The following is a 17,745-nucleotide window of genomic DNA, read 5'->3' as shown; positions in this document are numbered from 1 at the left end:
CCCATGTTTTATTGTACTTGTTCGGAAACTCAGAGACTCGGACAAGATGCATTTTCCTTCCGTTTTTGTGCGTTGACACGCACATCATCTTTCCTTTAAAGGTCAGGCTTGAACATATACTTTGAACTTTGAGTGCAGCAGCCCGACAGAGAGTTTGAAGTGGCACACAGCTCCAAATGGTGCTCTTCCTCTGAGGCAGATGGCTTTTCTTTCTCCACAGAAAAATAATGGCCGAGAGAGGGCACAAAGTGATTTTGCCTTTCCGGCATGCAGCCAGGTACTTGTTCATGACTCATTCAAGCTGTTGTTGCTGCAACCTAGCAACTTAATTTTGTTTGGATTTTGCAGAATTCCCTCTAGCAAAGATTGCTTCATCTATAATTCATCAGATGACCAGCATGCAGTCATAAAATTAACCCTACGACCAATCAGGGAAGCTCTTCGTGAGGTGACAGGGACCATCTCTACCTGTCAGTCATACACAGGTATTGCAGTGTGTCGGTGTGCACAGCTGAAGGCTCCAGAGCATGAAAAGGAAGGATTTTTTTCAGTCAGTGGGTACTAACAGAACAAATACAGTTTAGCAAATATGGCAGGTTTTGTACAGGTTATGTAATCACAAATTATCTAAATTCACATCCATTCTTAAGAATCTCAGGGCTCTTGGGAATGTAATACTTAAGCAGTGTTACAATCAGTGGGACCCTCTCGACCTGAAACTGAGGCTGCCCCCACATCCTCCACTGGGACGCTGGTGTTTACCGCCCGGAGTGGCTGAAAATTAATTGGCTCCTTGAGCTGCCGTACATTCCCCCTGTCGAAGCGATGGCCTCCCCTCATTGCCCTGTCACTTTAAGTCGAAGTGTATTAATGGACTGTGTGGGCCATTGATTCCTAATTCCTCTCGACGTTGACATCGGGGATAAATATTGCGTGGCACGGTCGTCTTCGGGCTTATTGTAATCAGCATTGTTATTGATCGCCCGCCCGAACCCCCCGAAGTAATCTATTTTAAATACACTTCCAGTAAAAGGGGGGCGTTTTGGGCCCTGTCCCAGCACATTGTCTTCACATTGGCAAGAAAAGAACCACAGGAGCTGCTTTAGGAAACGCAGGATGAGGAAGTAGGAAGTGTCCAGAACAGAAGTGAGAGACATGCAAACAGACAGATAGAAATATGGCGCGAGTCACCAAGTATGCTCGCTGAGATATGTCTTGCTTTCATGTTTAGGTGGTCTCCGGGTGGTCTCCGTCAGCATGTGTGTGTGAGTGTAAGTGTGTGTCTACGTGTCTGTCTCTGCAAGGCCGGCGGATGATGGATGAGGGCTCAGCCAGCGGCGAGCCAGACGTCGGCGCTATCGATTTATCCTCACATTCGTCTGGGAGGAGGCGGTGTGGAGCGGCGAGCCACGACGAGCATTTTCAACACAGTGTGCCTCAATGTGCGCCCACACGCACATACATACACCTATGTGTGGTATTTTCACCATAAGTGTTTCAAATGTGCAGTGTTTCTCTCGCGCCAGCGGAGGCGTGGGCCTTGGTGAAATTTCTTATTGTCTGCTGAGGACAATGGCTTCCTCCCTCCTCAAGGTGTTTTTATTGATCCTCCTGCACAGTGGCATCCACTTGTTTAACATCCAGTCTAATACACTTCAACTGGCCCAGCCTTGCTTGGCCTGCTCGTCTGGCTGTTTTGTTCAGCCATGAGCACAGGAGACGGCCAGGAAGTGTGCATGTGCATCAGGCGAGTGTTTGTACGCATGAGGGCATGATGAAAGCTGTGTGCGCTTTTCGTGTATTCGCGAAGAAAAGGTGACGTGTGTTTGTGTGCCGGTGAGCTGGCGAGTGTGTTAAATCTCCGTGCACGTGTGCGTGCACAAGCTCACGTGGCTGCAAATAGGTTTTTGTGGGACTGTCAAGAGTCCCCACTCCATCCAGCCCATTGAGCAACAAATTAAGGCTGCAGAGTTCTCGCCGCTCAAGGCTTTGTTGTTTTTCCCTGTTACTTGCTTTGCTCATTGGGTGTTCATAATCAACGTTAACAAATTGGAAGGACACTCATTGTTCTCCCTGTCTAGCCATCTTGAAAATGGCTCCAATTACTGAGGACACAGAGGCGACATGTCACAGATGCAATTTCAGTTATGACCAAACAATATTAACCTGAGTTGGACGCGTTACAAGGAGTATATTTCAATGTTACACACTTAAAGACACATTGCTGACGCATCCAGCGCCTGTCTTGTCTTCTAGTTGTACAAGCTGCTTGATCCAGCTTATTTAACTATATTGCAGTAATATCTAGAGTTGGGAACCACTGCGTTTCAAGTATATGTTTCAACAAATTCCACGCAGGAATGAAGAGACATTGAAAGTGCATGCATGGTAACAGTCAAAGGGATCGTCTACAGTGTGCACACTGGATATCCGAATGCATTTTGATGGGAAGTCAGATAACTGCGTCTCAGAAATCTTGAGAGATGTTTGTACCCGGAATTGAGATTCGAGAGGCTGTTCCGCTGCATCTCTCGCTCGTCAGAAGTCTGAGGTTCTGACTTTCTGACATGTCTGGAATGCTGTAAGAGCTACCTCAGATTCCCTGTCTCCTAGAGTCGTATACATGAGGTATGATAATGATAAAAGATTGAATCTGAATGTCTGAGTGGGTGTGCGCTTAATGATGATGACAGTTATGACAATAATTTTATGTTAGTGCTGACATTTACCGCATCGACGATCTCAGACTGCTCCGATCATGGAATATAAAATGATAAACTGCTCCATGAGAGGATTCATACTCATCTCTCTCCTTTTTTTTCCTCTCCCTCTCTCAGGGGATGATGTACCTGGAGGAGAGGAGGCTGGTCCACAGGGACCTGGCGGCCCGGAATGTGCTGGTGAAGTCACCCAATCACATCAAGATCACCGACTTCGGCCTGGCGCGGCTCCTGGACGCCGATGAAAAGGAGTACAACGCAGACGGGGGCAAGGTTGGTGTAAGTGGAGGCGTGAGCATGCTTCTCGTGTGTGTGCTACCTGGCTGAGAGCAGTTCAACACACAGGACAGCTTACATAACAGAGGGTGACATAAGTAGTAAATACTGCAACCAAAAGGTAATAAAACAAAAGGTCACTGCTGGTGACGAGTGACACTCGCGAGGCTGCAGGACCAAAAATATATCTGTGTGTCTGAATGACTGTGTGCTTCTATGTGTATGTGAAAGAATGATTATCTTCATTTATAAATAATTCATGATTATATATTAGTAGTCAAGTAAGTGTCAAATACTGTATGTACTTTCAAATTTATATACTAACACATACATACATACCCACATACATATACTAAAAACAGGTGAGAGAGAGCTGTAAACACCAAGCAGCTCAAATGATCCTTTTTTAAGGTGCAACTGCTAAAATAATCATTTCAGCAGTTGCAGCAGAGCAATATTGATCATGTAAAGATGCAAAGGTACAGAGCCCCGATCCAATTCTATTCCGTGTGTTGGTTAATTCATGCACAAGAGATAAATGTAAAGACTTGAAGACGTACCTGTTCATAGCCTACCCATGCTTTCAGTGTCATATACTCATCTGCACAAAATGACCAAACCAGAATTCTATCTTGTGCAAACGCAATAGCACACAATAGCTCAATGCTCATCATGGCCTCGATAGACTTTTTTTCTCTCAATTGTAACTCCAGGACTCCAAAGACCGTCACACATCCTCAGCCTTGTCTAGCAGATTTGCCTTATAGCTGTGGCGTGTTATTGAAATGTGTATTCTTTACCCTGCACTTCATTGCCTATATTTCACGGGGATGTGACAAATAAAACCTCTGAGTGCTAAATCTTGAATTCCAAAATGAAAAGAAGCATTTGTTTACAAAAACAGATTATACGTCTGAAAAAGCTGGCCTTACGCCTGCTCTTTGTGGCTGCACAGCCAAGAAGACAGTAATGAAGTTAAGAGACAACTTTTTGTGACTTCTAACTTTCTCTGTCCTCGCTCATTTGAAATGTCAATACAGCCAATAACACGGCACAGCTGGCGTCATTAACTTGGATTTGTCTTGTTTATTTAATCAGACGACTTCACAAACATGAAATAGCGATTTACTTTTCGCCATGGCCAGCAAGCTGTATTTATAACCTCAGCTCAAATCGCGCTGTTTTCCGCCCACTCAGTGGTCTGGCAGCAGAAAGTGAAAAACATGTAAATGAGAACTAAATCATGAGCGCGGCTGTGTTCAAACCCAGTGAAGATGAGTAGCCAAAGAGGGCAGAACAGAGAGAGTGGAACAACTGGGCTGTGTTGGCTGCACGTCACCAGATGTTGACTGCATCACTTTCCTGTTTCCTGAGGAAGAGGAAGAAAGCATTTCAAACATGGATGGAGATCTATACCAAAAAACAACCTGAACAACAAGGCAGAAAGCACAGTTCTCCATTTGTGTTCAAACATGCTGACACGCAAACAAAAATCTAAAGGAACAGGCTTTGTCCGTCCTATTTCTCAGTCCGGTGAGCTGAGTTTCAGTGAAAATACAATCTGAAGACTAACATTTCATCCAAACAGATAATGCAGCCACAGTTCCAATCAGTTTGGTTTGTTTTGGGAAACAGACTACATTAATCAGAAGCCTTTTCTCTTTCCCTCGCTTGAGACTCACTATGCAAATTGTCCCGATCATCTCCCTTTATTAAACGGCCTTGTTCGCTGCCGCATCTACTCAGCTGGACACCTGAAGGTCACCGCTGCGTCTTGAGTTGGGAGTCTCAGCTGTTATCTGTGCGCAAATAAAATAAAAAGAAATCTTTTCATAAAGCGGACCAGGTGTTTTTGGCGCAAACATCCGAGTGATTGGCTCCATGGCTGTTTTCACTGATGCTGTGATAAATGGGCGCCGTTGTCAGCAGATCTACATGTGTGCCATAAAAATAGACGCGCCACCAGAGATAAATCAACAGAGATGAAAAGGGAAGCGCCGCACCGCATTTCCAACCCGAAACATTTCATTTCCCCCTCTTCTTGTTCATTTCCCCCGGAGACCAGGCACCTGTGTCAGGCTCCCACGCGAAGGGAGAGGCTATATTTTAAATGACCGGAGCGTGTACGTGTGTGTGCATATGTGCGTTCATGTGCAAAAGGCGAGGTAATTGCCTTGTTCAGTGGTCTCTACAGCTGAAAATTCCCCTGTATCGTCAATATGGAAATCATATGGCAGTTAGGACACCACTGTCCTTGTGAGGAATGTCAAAGGGCCTGTTGTTTTAACTGTTTCTCACACCGCCTGCTCTCAACCCACAGGCTACGGAGATAACATGAGACAAGACGATCTCATTTAGTATCTTGAAAAGCACGCTCCCTATTGATGATCCCTGGGTTAGACTGAAGCTAATCAATCACACTACTTGAGTAATATTGAGCAAAGCAAAACTATGGTTGAAAGCACTGTTGATTCCCCGATATCTTCCAAACAGTGGATTCAAAAAAGAGAAAGCTGTTGAGCAATGCAGCCAAATGGAAAATTGTTTGCAATTCAAGTGTAAATAAATACAAAAAACCGTGAAGCTTATTATTTCGATTTTTCTCCCCTTTTTTTCTGCTTGTTTCATCATAAAATCCCGATCTTTATGTGTCTGTCCCTCCCTCCTCAGATGCCCATTAAATGGATGGCTCTGGAATGCATCCACTACAGGAAGTTCACCCATCAGAGTGACGTCTGGAGTTATGGTGGGTGATAGATGTATTGTTGCTGACGTCACTGTCTCTCATGCTCATACCTGTGGGAGGAAAGAAATCAATGATCTGAAATCCTCTTTCCTTTATTTGCATTTTCGCCCCCTTATCTGTCTGCTTATCTTGTTCTCTGGCTCTTCATCTCCCCCTGTCTGTCTTTCCTCTTCCCCTCCATGCCCTGCCCTCCTTTTCTCTCACACCCTGCAGGAGTGACCATCTGGGAGCTGATGACATTCGGCGGCAAACCGTACGACGGCATCCCCACGCGAGAGATCCCCGACATTCTGGAGAAAGGGGAGCGACTGCCCCAGCCTCCCATTTGCACCATAGACGTCTACATGGTCATGGTCAAATGTAAGAAAACTCAAAAAAAAATTTCTTAGTGCGAGCTGTAGCTTCATATTTAACAGACAGGTGTGAGAGTTGTAGCAATTTTGTACTACAGAACAGCAAAGTCTGTGACAAATCTTAAATATCACATATGAAACCACCAGTGAGGAAAAGCTTTTTCTTCGAATCACAATGTGGAAAATGTCACGGATCAGCATACCAACACAGAGAATGTTGTGGAGCACATGATCTTCCTGTTTTTTTATTTATAAATCATGTTCATACAATGCTGCAACTCAGCTTGAGCTGTCACAGGTGAGTTGCAGTTTAATAAAAGGGTTCATATTTTTAATATTCATCCGATAAGGTGTTATTTGAGCTCCGGGGCTTCGATTCAAGGCTGGAGGAGAAGTTGATATGTAAAGTGGAGCGGAGGAAAAAAACAAGTCAGAGAAAAAGATGCTGGTTTATGATCCGCAACATGCAAGCCCCCGTCCTCACTGGGGACTCTGCCCGGATCCTTGTTCATGTCATTTTCCATCTGGACTGCCACACCTCCCTCCCAGACGACCCGCCCCAGCTCTCCCTCCAGCCTGTGCAACTCGTCCAGAAGCCCGCCTTCTCTTCATCCTCTCCAAATTCTCCCATGTCTGTCCCATCTTGCGCTCCATCCCTTGGCTGGATGCAGAACCCTGGTGCCGGTTCTCGTGAGGGATCCACCCTCCCATATTTCCAGGAAAGGGTCCAGACGTTCATGCCAAGCTGTGCTATGAGATCTGCCAGCTATCGCCTGCTTGGCTATCCTTTTTCCTCGCGTCAGTCTGGTCACCGCTTCACCCTGCCTGATCCCAACTGTGGCGGAGTGACTTTTCTGTCTTCTTCTGGTGGTCGAAAATCTCATAAAAATTGCCTCACATCAACTTCTCTCCACTGACTTTTTTTTTTCCCCCTGTGGTCGCAGTTCTTATTTTGTTTTCTTTTTTAATTATCTACTTGCACAAATATTGTATCTGCACTGTGAATATGTGTCTTATTATTTGCTTCTTGTAGCTCTGTGGATTTAAACGTACTCTGCTGTTGCGCTCATTACGAGTCGCTCTGGATGGGGACAGCAGCACAGTGCTTAAAATGCCGAATGTGTTGAAAGAGAATGATGTGATTCAGCTTGGAGCTTGATACACAACGTATTCCCATGACATAAAATGTTAATCCAGCAGAAATGTCATAATATCTAATTGTTTTTTTCCAAATGAAAAACTACTGCCAATGGCTTTTGACAGCACAGAGGCAAACCATGAAAGCCCTGCAGCCATTTAGCTTAATAACACTGCCAACTGTCTTTCCCGCTGGTGGAGGAGGAGAATGCACTTTTTTGTGCTACATAAAATGTGTCTGGACAATAATGTTCTAAACGCTGAGGTCAAAGAGATTCCCTTAACTCAACAAGCAGCAAAAATGTGCAGGGGTTCTCAAATGTCCCTAATTTTTATTATTTTTGGGGCAGATATGTTATAAACTCTTTACTATTACTCATTTTTACTCATAGTCTAAAGCTACAACACCCTGAAAATGACCCGCACACACCGCAAGCACACAACAATCAAGTGACGTCGGGTGAGCCAAGAGCCAAAAGAGGTCAAGCACCAAGTCAAACTCGCAGGAGGGTCAAGCCTCCCCATCAAAAGCCAGAAGGAAGCTCAGCAATTAGCCGCATTAATTCTGATTACATGTTGACTGAGAGCCTTTGTTTGTGATTTGGTGTGCCGTCACACCGCGTGCCCCGCCGCCTCAGCGCCACCCCAATAAAGATGAAATAGAGTTTGATTGCTGGAGTAATTGCACCTCATTTAGGTAATGTGCCTGCGTGGGGGCGCTAGAAGCAGGAATTAGATGAACTGAGCGAAGGCAGGCGGGCAGAATGACAACAGAGAGGGTCAGAGTGTATTTAAGGAGAGCTCGCTGCGGGTTGACCGCAGTGTTGATGGTTATGGTTCATAAACAATCAGGGGCTTTTATGGAGAGCAAACATCAGATTCTGATTTGACAACAGCTGCGTTAACGTGGCAAGCGAGCAATTATTTTTAAGCAATTAAGAAAAAGGGACTGCTAAAGGCACCCAGACCCCACTTTAGCCATCATTGCTGTGGAATATGTAATATGAATGTACACACTGAAATCAGCAGCTCAGTTTGATTGCTGCTCAGTCTGAGCTGAGGTGTCACCTGGCCTCTCACTTTACCTGCAGGGGTTTGCTGTGTTTACTGCAGCCGTGGCCTCAGGATGAGAAGAGTAGGCTGGAGATCAAAATGAAAACACTTTCCTTTCCCTTAATAACTACCTCTGAGTTGCCCTTGAGCAAGGCACTTAGCCCTTCGAACATATGAAACTTTATTCATGCAAACAGCATGGTTGCTCATTCAGCGCTCTCTGGGTAAAAGAAGGTTAAAGTTAAAAAGGATGCAATTTATGTTTCGAGTGTGTTCTTCCCCACACTTTCACAGGGATAACACTTCGACAAACACCTTCCAAATTTTTTTACAGATAAATAAATGCATATTTTAGAAGTGTGAGCACACACGGAAGGATGGCAGTGACAGGCCTGATTAAACCTGCAAATGCAAGAGAAGGCCAGCAGTCGTCCTTCAAAGCAATAAGCCAGCAAAGAAACTTGTGCTAAAGTTAAAGGAGCGAAACATGCATGACCATATTTTGGTTTTTACCGTTCATCTCTCCATCCGCATCCATTCATCTCTCCAACCTTCTCTTATATCTCTCCTTTCCCAGGCTGGATGATTGACGCTGACAGCAGGCCGAAGTTCAAGGAGCTGGCTGCTGAATTCTGCAGAATGGCCCGTGACCCCCAGCGGTACCTGGTCATCCAGGTGTGTTTGCTTAAGGAGACTCACTGTCAGAGCTCTAGATAATAAGGCTTTTCTGTGCAACCATCCACTTACTGGACAAATCCATTTAGTGAATGAAACCATGACCTTCTGAGAAATTTTCGAGGTTGTTTTTGAGAATAACTTCCCATTTCTGGCACCGATAGCCGCTGTTAAATCAAATTAATCAGACTAAAATTCATTTTTATAATGCCACTTGTGTGCTTCTTAGGGAGACGACCGTATGAAGCTTCCCAGCCCCAATGACAGCAAGTTCTTCCAGAGCCTTCTGGATGAAGAGGACCTGGATGACTTGATGGATGCTGAGGAGTATCTGGTGCCTCGAGGTTTCAACATGGCTCCCCCGTCATACACAACCAGGCCTCGCGTTGACTCCAACAGAGTAAGGACCCCACTTAGGCACACAAAACATATGCAGAAAACTGCCAATATTACCAGTATTGGAAGCTGTAGTCTTGAGATGGCATTGAGGTGTGAGCACAAACCTTCACCTGCCATTTCAAAATAATGCATCAAATCTCCTTAAAAAAAAAACCCTGTCATGTCTCGGGATTTGATTTGCCCCTCAAAACGTTTTTTTTCTTGTCAAAAATTGCCCAACTCACTGCCCTCTGTAAGTGTTCAAGGTGGTCAAGAACTTCCAATACTCTGCTGATTTTCCTCTGCTAATGGCCCACCTCCATCATTTTCATCCCAGCGTGTGTGGCTTAAACCTGGGCTCTTTATGCGCTCACTCCCCAGGCCCCAGGTTTCATTACTCAGAGCTCCATGAGCAAATAACAGACGGTCTCTTAAAATGCCGGAGCTGTTTACTAATAGACAATGATTGCGGGCTCGGCTGTTTGCTCTGCAGCATGCATCACGTGCCGCTGGCCCACGGCTCCACATCTTATCCACCTTTACCCCTGCGACCTACTCATTTGCCGGCAGATCTTTGTTCCCTGACGGGCACACACGTACCCCAAAAAACACACGGTAATCCATCCACTGTTCAAGGTCACCACCCCATCATGAATTGAAACTCTTTTGATTATGCAGCGAAAAACCCCTTCATGCCCAGAAAGGGAAAGGAATTCATTGTGAAAATCCATTGGCTGGCTGACTTTGCCATGGAAAGTTAGTTATTCAGGTTGCGCCACTGCAGACGCAGTCCGATACAGACAGTTATCTAATCTGCTGTTATCTGATTTGCTCTCACGCTCACACTTGAAAAGAGGAGCTGATAATGACTGGCTTTGAAGAAGGGATGAGCAGAGAAGTTTGGAGGAGAGGGAATGGAGGGAAGATGGTACAGTAGGTGTAGGTGGACAGATATAACCCCAGGGTGTTTCCCTTTTTTTTCTGTTGTGTTTTGTAGCTCTGCTTCCTGTAATTGCCGCTCTATTGCTAGCAGTTGGCAAGAGTGCAGAGGAGTGGGCCTGGGTTAAATAGCCCACGGCAAGCCAACACAGCACCACAAAAAGCCCTTTGCTTCACATGTCATGTTTTGTATTTTCTTGTTGGGTTTTTTTGTTCTTTTTTGAGGTTCAGGTGTTTGAATCGTAGCTTCGCCTGGCTGCCCCTCACAGTCCCTTAAGGCTGATGACTACATCGGCACAACTTTGTTGGAGAATTCTACCTTCAACAGGCAACTGCATGGGTTAAAAGTCTCACTTCCTTTGCCGCAGGTGGCATACAACTGTCTTAAACTCAGACTCAAACTTTATTATTTTTGGCATTCACACCATGTGTGATTGTTGTGGTTCAATTGAACTATAGACATCTTTACTTTGGTTTGTTAGGCAATCTTGTTCCAGCTCCTCTTTCAACAAATCGCTGCACACTGTCAAACAAAATATGCATTGAAGTTTCCCGAGTGGTTTAGTCCAAAGAAAATCAAACCCACCTCATGCACACTAACATTAGAAAGCAATTTCTTGTCTATTTCCACTCTTTTCCTCAGAACCAGTTTGGCTATCGAGATGGTGGTCCAACCCCCTCAGAGGGCTCTCTGGCTGGGGCCCAAGCCTGCGTCAGTCAAGAGGCCACAGGCGGACCGGTTCTGGCCCTGGAGGAACAACGCTGTAATGGGAGCCTGCATAAGAAGAACCTGAGCCAGGCTGTGGCAGAGGACAGTGGGGGCCAGAGGTACAGCGCTGACCCCACCATCTTCCTGGGGGAGAGAGCATCCAGAGGAGACACTGATGAGGATGGATACATGACACCCATGAAGGACAAGAGCTCCTCAGGTAGTGAAACACAAAAAACAATCAAGTAGAGTGAAATAAATGTTGCTGCCTCTAGAGTGACAAATAAGGCCAGGTAGAAATTCTGTAGCCCTGCACAGCATTTTGTGGTGATGATGCATCACTACATTTTAGCAGTTGTAATCCACAGCACTGTGGAGATAATGCTAAATTTTCTTCATTATATTCATTTCTCCCCAATCTCTAAAAAACACAAGAGCCATGGAAATAACTGCACTGCATCTTTTGTGCTGTTCCACAAAGACGCAATTTAAATATAAAACAAGTGCCACAAGTTCTCACCTTGTGGGCCATCTCTGTATAGTCAACTCTTTCCTCATTAAAGTCATCGTAAATACAATCTTTTGTAGCATATTGCCTGTTCATTTCATTTCATGTCATTTCATTGATTAAAATTCGTACCGAGTCTCCGTCAACGGTGTATGTCAGCTACTACAGAGTCATGTTTTGCCTTTGATCATAATTCAGTCCATCAGCCCTGCTCTTGCACTACCGTCTTTGATTTTTGAGCAGCTCAAAATATAACAAAGCCTGCAGCAAAATGCATCTGATGCAATGTCAAGGAGCGGAAGAGTGGGCAAAATCAATAGGTTTCACACCCCACTATTATAATGCCTGGAAACAGTGAAGAGGGGTCATTTGCTGGCATTTTCACCCCCGGCAGATGGAGTTTCCAATGCCAAAGAACTGCTGGCAACTTGCCCGTCTGGTCCTGAGTGGCTGCCATTATCGCCATTATCATCTTCATCTCCATCTTCTCTCCTCATTAGCGAGTGAACTCTTTCTCTTTCTCTTTCTCTCTTTCAATTTCTATTTCTTTTGTTTTCTCTTTATTTAATTTCCTTGAATCTTTTGTTTGTCTGTCTTATTCTCTTATAAACTCCTTGTCTCTTGTTCCTACCCTCCCTCTCTTTTCTGATCTGTGCTGCAGAATACCTGAATCCCATTGAGGAAAACCCATTTGTCTCACGACGTAAAAACGGTGAGATCCACGCCTTGGATAATCCAGGCTATCACAGCACACCCAACAGCCAGCCCAAAGGAGAGGATGAGTACATCAACGAGCCCCTCTACCTCAACACCTTTCACAGCCCCGCTGAGCTGGGCCTGGAAGCCCTGAGGAGAAATGGTCTACCCCTACCCACCCAGCCTCCTTCTTCCATCTCAGCCACAACTTCGGGCTCCCACCTCCCGCTTACCATCCAGACCAGCCTGCCCCACTACCCCCCCCCCACGGCCCAGCCCTCTCCATCTGGCCTGCCTTGCCACCATGGCCCACCAACCCACATCCTCCACGCCCACCATACCATCAAAACTGCAGGACAACCTGGCAATCCAGGTGGCGGCTCCACCAGCCAGAGCCAAACAGGAACTACTGTCAAGGCCCAGGTGTGCCAGTCAGGTGCCCTGTCCACTTCGGCCACCATCGGGCACGGCAGTCTGCCAGCCTACCAGAGCCATGCCACCATGCACCCTGCCAGCTTGCTGAAACACGGAGGACTGACATCAGGTAAAGTCAGTGGGAAGAAGTTGAAGGTGACCTTTGACAATCCAGAATACTGGCAGCACAGCTTGCCTCCCAAATCGTCTAATCAGGCGGTCCCCGATGGCGCCCAGGGAGGTTCCACCAACGCCAAGCTCTTCTATAAGCAGAATGGACACATACGGCCGGCGGTAGCTGAAAACCCTGAATATATGTCTGAGTTTTCCCTGAAATCTGGCACGGTCTTGCCGCCACCACCCTACCGGCAGCGGAACACTGTGGTCTAGATTGTTCCACTTGACAAACGTTCCTCAGTCTGACTCTAGCCTCCAGCAACCCAGACATCCTCTCCGGTTCCACTGTTCCATACAGAGGGGAGCGGCCACAACCAGAGCCAACCCCCAACTCTTTCCAAATAACGTGCCATCTGCTGTAGACTGTAGCAACATCAGAAGGAGGTGGACCGAACCGAACCAAGCAGACCCAACTCAGACTCACGCACCTTCACTATATCCAATCCAGTCCATTTCTGTTCTGTAGATAGAGACTGCGCTCCATGTCACTGAGAAAGTGAAGGTATTGTAGTTTTTGGCAAACAATGGACACATGACTGTCGCACAGCAGCGCACGTACCGTGTCCCAGCAAGCTAGCCCAGAATGGCTTCAAACAAGATGGATTTGACATGGGGGACCTGAACTCACTGCCAGCCACTGCGGTGTCAGATTCATAGGAGGAACAAGATGTTTTATTATTTTTTGCTTTCCAGTATAAAGGTCTGAGGATGAACAAAACTCTTCTCTGAGGGTTTCTGAAATAAGCAAACAGACGGAGCAAATATAGTCTGTTAGATGTCAAGATGTCTTGTTTTGTAAATGACCTTGTGGAGTGAGGCGAAACGGCAAAATATGGAGGGAAAAAGACTGAAAGGTGACTTCCAGTAACACGAAAGACGGAGCACTGAAAGCTTTTTGGCCTATAGGATTATACTGTATGTTCTCGATTTTTCCATCAAATATGTGAAACTCATCACATCATTCTACTGTAACTGTGATACTGTGACGGCCAAAACTACAATGATCCCTCCTTTCACATTTGTAGTTCAACCATGGACTTTTTAACTTTGCCTGAAAACACGCAAGACAAATGCTGTTTTGTTGCTTTTGCTCGACTGCTGTCTCTTTGGAAGAGCTGATCAAAAACAGCTTCTTCCAGGCAAAAGGGAAAAGTACATTTTTATAAACACTGGCTGCAGTGCTGCAAAGATGGATTTTTATACACTGATTTTCCCTTTCAGATCATGAAGCTAACTTAAATGAGCAAAGAGTGTCTTGCCATACGAGCAGGAGACTATTTGGGGAAATTGCTGTATCTGCTGAACAGTGTGATAAGACCATCCGTAAAGCAGCTGAACATGAAATGGTGATCATAGAGACAGAGAGTGAGGGAGAGAGCAAAAGAAAGGAAAAAAAAATCTACAGAGAGCGGATGGAAAGTTCATACAAGCTGCTTAATGAAGACCTCAAGGAATGAACAAGACAGCACCAGCAGAGCACAGTAAAAACAGACTACTTTGTGTGCGTGTGTGTGAGGCTGTGTTTATGTCAGTGTGGATGTGTGTTCACATATTAGCGAGCCAGTTTGGCCCCACAGGGGTATCTGTGGAAACAGAGATGCGGCAGAAGTCAGTGATGACATGGTCGACAGCACCACTGCTAACCAACACAAGACTCAACACTGGTCTGACCTCAAACAAGGCTTCCACCTCATGACTGCAGTCAAGCAGAAAACACACTTTCATTGTCACCAGCTTGAATCAAAAGACCGCTTGTTGTCCACCACTCGATCGGTTAAAGTAGGAAGCTGTGGGGTTATGCAGGATGTGTCAAAACACACAAAGTGATGCAGAAACTGTGCCAAAATTACTATGTGTAGAAAACAGCATTTGTCTCTGTCACTGTATTCATTTATGAGGAAGCGTTTTGGTTGCTCAGAACTTATAAATCATAACCACTTTTTCTCCAGTCACATTCCTCTCTATGACAGCAGATTTGGACACGATAGTGGTTTAGATAGGAAATGAGTCTCTGTGGTTTCCTCCTTAACTATGTTCTGAAAATGTTTGCCACCACACTGGTGTTCTCACAACCAGTCTTATTGATTTGTTAGATTCATCATCTAAATCTATAGACAGTCTGTTTTGAAGCCTGACCATTAGAATTTCCTTGGCTTGGTCAAAGGTGGCAAAGAAGACCTGCACAATTTTAAGCCATTTCGTTATTAAACTGAGACAAATAATCACCAACAAATATCTGTGCTCTTGTCAGGCTTTAAAATGAGCAGTAATAATGCTGCCGGTTGCACTTCGGCTTCTCCAGCTTTGAGTGCCTGATCACAGAGATTTTGACCTGCAAGTCAGAACTAGATAAAAACGACTAACCTGCCGACCTTGTCCCCTCGCAATTACCTTCATATGCCTGTAATTTACAACCACAAATACAGTTTGAAGAAAACACAGTTCCACCCAAATTACATTGGATGGATTTAGTAAAGCAATGTTGTTAATTAAAGTAATGTAAAATCCAATTTCTGCTTATGGCAGCTATGTACAACATTTTAAAACCTTTAGTGGTTAATTTTAGGCACTGGCAGCATTTGGTTTTAGGCAGTCAGCTATCACCTAATAACATTTCTTAATGTTGATAAAAAATGCTAAATGTACAACTTAGAGGAGATTATCTTCGTTGTTTTTTATTTTTTCAAGTGCAGCTGTAACTTTTTCCATCATTGAATTTTAAGTAGTGCAAGTAGTCTGGCTACTGTTCAACTTAGCGTCTCTTCTTAGTCCAAAACAACGTATCCCGACTGAGTTTTACTCTTGAGACCACCAATAGAGCACTGATGCCCCTTTATACTCAAGAGAATTGTTCTAACCCTCACGAGCTGTGGCTCTTCAGGCAAACTGCCAGCCGATGCTGCTAAAAGCACGAGTGTTACAGCCATTATTTCTTCCACCAAGCCATACAGAATACCTGTGGGTGGTTCAACACCACAAAGCTTCTCAAACTTTCAAGATCAAGGCGACGATTTTGTAATGATGGCTTGCCTCAGAGGTCCTCTTGCAATATCTCACTAGAATCACATCTTAGTTCAGTCAATATGAACAAAATCTTGAAGATCCTGAACCTTGATCATGTTTTCCCAGCCATTAACTGTGGCTTAGGGTTATGAATATTATTGCTTTGCCATTGTTTTTAGCAGCTTTTCATCATTCTGCGGCATGAGCAGAGCCCTGTCCAAGCTGTTATCTTGTGTCAGATGTTTATTCGGGGTATTTTAATGTGTGTGAAAGTGTTCGTCTGAGAAAGCTGTGTATGTTTATCCTCCCCTTGGAGCACTTTGATCAAACTCATGGGTAGAAAGAAAGGATTTCCACCCTTCGTTACTGAAATATTCAACTTATTTATCTGGTCGTTTACTGCTCCAGAAAGCAGAAGCTTTAGCATAAGTCCAAGGAGGTTACTGCATTCAAGAGTTCAGAGAACACATTTTAGTCGGTACTGACCAGCTTCAAGAATGTCCTTGTTTCCAAGTTTTTTTGTCTGCTTCAAACAGTATTTATAATGTTGCTTTGATGATATCATGATTATTTGATGAAGGAGTATTTTGTAGTCCCTTTTGGAGCTCTAATTCAATGAAATAGAGACAGCATTTAATATCAATGTGAAATATTTATCGCGCGTTTGAGTTTGTTTATACAGAACGATGGAAGCATCTGCCAAATCTCAGTTTCAAGAAGATTAAAAAAAAAGAAAGAAATCATGATGGTGGTGAGAAGAAAAACACATGCATTGGTTTCTCTCTTGCTTGGCCTAAATTATACTGCAGACCCAGGCAAAATATCCTTTTGAATCAAGAATAGATTAGACTGAAACCCTGATGAGGCAACCGGCCTCGCATGTTCTCAAGAGCCCTTCAGAGTATCCAAGACACTCTGCAAACCTCCACATTTAATCGAATCTTCTCATGAGTTCATTGCCATAAAGGGAAGAAAAACATTCCTGAACCTGAAGATATAAGTTTGTTGAGTCTTGTTTTTGCAACTCAAAGGTCTTGGTCACCGTTACAATTTGTTTTCCTTCTGTGGGAGTCATCATTTCCTTCCTCTCTGCGGGCTAACAGTCTTGTTTCAAACATATTTGGCCTTGGCGTTGGCCTGTGTAACCTGCTGCTATTTGTCTCAGCCTCCGTGGCTCTTGGCAGTTCAAGAACACACCGTGGCAACTGGTGTTTACGACTGATCACTTTTTGATTTTCCACTTTTGACCGTTTCGTCCAAGCCAAGGCGCAGAGGCATGTAGCCATGTTGTACTGAAGCGAACCCTTCGATACGTCACCCTCAGCAGTTACCCACCGTATAGGCTGCGTTAGAGTCTAATGTATAGTACAGTGTCACCTTGCATGGTACCCAAAGTGTGTTTTACTGCCCTCCACATTTGTATCTCTTCATTGATGACAGTGTTATATTCAAATTTCTGTCAAGGGAGTGGGCAGCGTGGGAGGAAATAACCAGATTTTTTTTACTGAATTCAGTAGCACAAACTGGGAATCCTTATTTCTGAAATCTTTCATGGGATTTTTTGTGTATAGTACCTTATATAGTCTTTTAATATTAGTTTTTTTCCATATTATCAAGGATATTTTTCTTCAAGGAAAAAGACTCTGTGATTTCTTTTTTTCCACTATTGTGTCGATTACTGTACATTATTTAACATGTTTGTCATTCTAGCTGCAGTTTTTAGTTGGTCTCATCTTAATTGCACAAATCATCGGTTACAACTGGAGGTCATTCATTCTGTGTGTTCAAATGATCAGATCAGTATAAATGTACAGAATCTTTGGGGTTTCCTCCAAAACTTATCTAACACACCACAACAACAAATGTGAATAGTATTTTTATAAAGCACTGAAATGGCCAACGTGGTGAATTTGTAAATAAGGAGGCGATGCTTTGAATTTATATGGTCTTCTCTCCTACTG

The 17,745-nt window shown here is 44.5% G+C and overlaps 1 protein-coding gene across 2 annotated transcripts in view; it reads left to right on the top strand.

Moving 5' to 3' along the window:
* Window positions 1–14,160, top strand: part of LOC139352082 (receptor tyrosine-protein kinase erbB-4-like) — a 223,706-nt gene extending 209,546 nt beyond the window's left edge. For both annotated transcript variants that reach the window (XM_070994128.1, XM_070994129.1), the window contains exons 21-27: window positions 2,838–2,993; window positions 5,667–5,742; window positions 5,956–6,102; window positions 8,863–8,960; window positions 9,190–9,360; window positions 10,921–11,206; window positions 12,156–14,160. In XM_070994128.1, coding sequence (XP_070850229.1) covers window positions 2,838–2,993; window positions 5,667–5,742; window positions 5,956–6,102; window positions 8,863–8,960; window positions 9,190–9,360; window positions 10,921–11,206; window positions 12,156–12,994 — 1,773 coding nt within the window. In that variant the 3' untranslated portion in view covers window positions 12,995–14,160. The remainder of the gene's footprint in view (window positions 1–2,837; window positions 2,994–5,666; window positions 5,743–5,955; window positions 6,103–8,862; window positions 8,961–9,189; window positions 9,361–10,920; window positions 11,207–12,155) is intronic.
* The last annotated feature ends 3,585 nt before the right edge of the window (window positions 14,161–17,745 follow it).

Source organism: Chaetodon trifascialis, chromosome 24, assembly GCF_039877785.1.
Source record: "Chaetodon trifascialis isolate fChaTrf1 chromosome 24, fChaTrf1.hap1, whole genome shotgun sequence".
Taxonomy (NCBI): Eukaryota; Metazoa; Chordata; class Actinopteri; order Chaetodontiformes; family Chaetodontidae; genus Chaetodon; species Chaetodon trifascialis.
The sequence above is the reverse complement of the archived record's forward strand: the minus strand, read 5'-3'. Positions and strand labels throughout refer to the sequence as shown.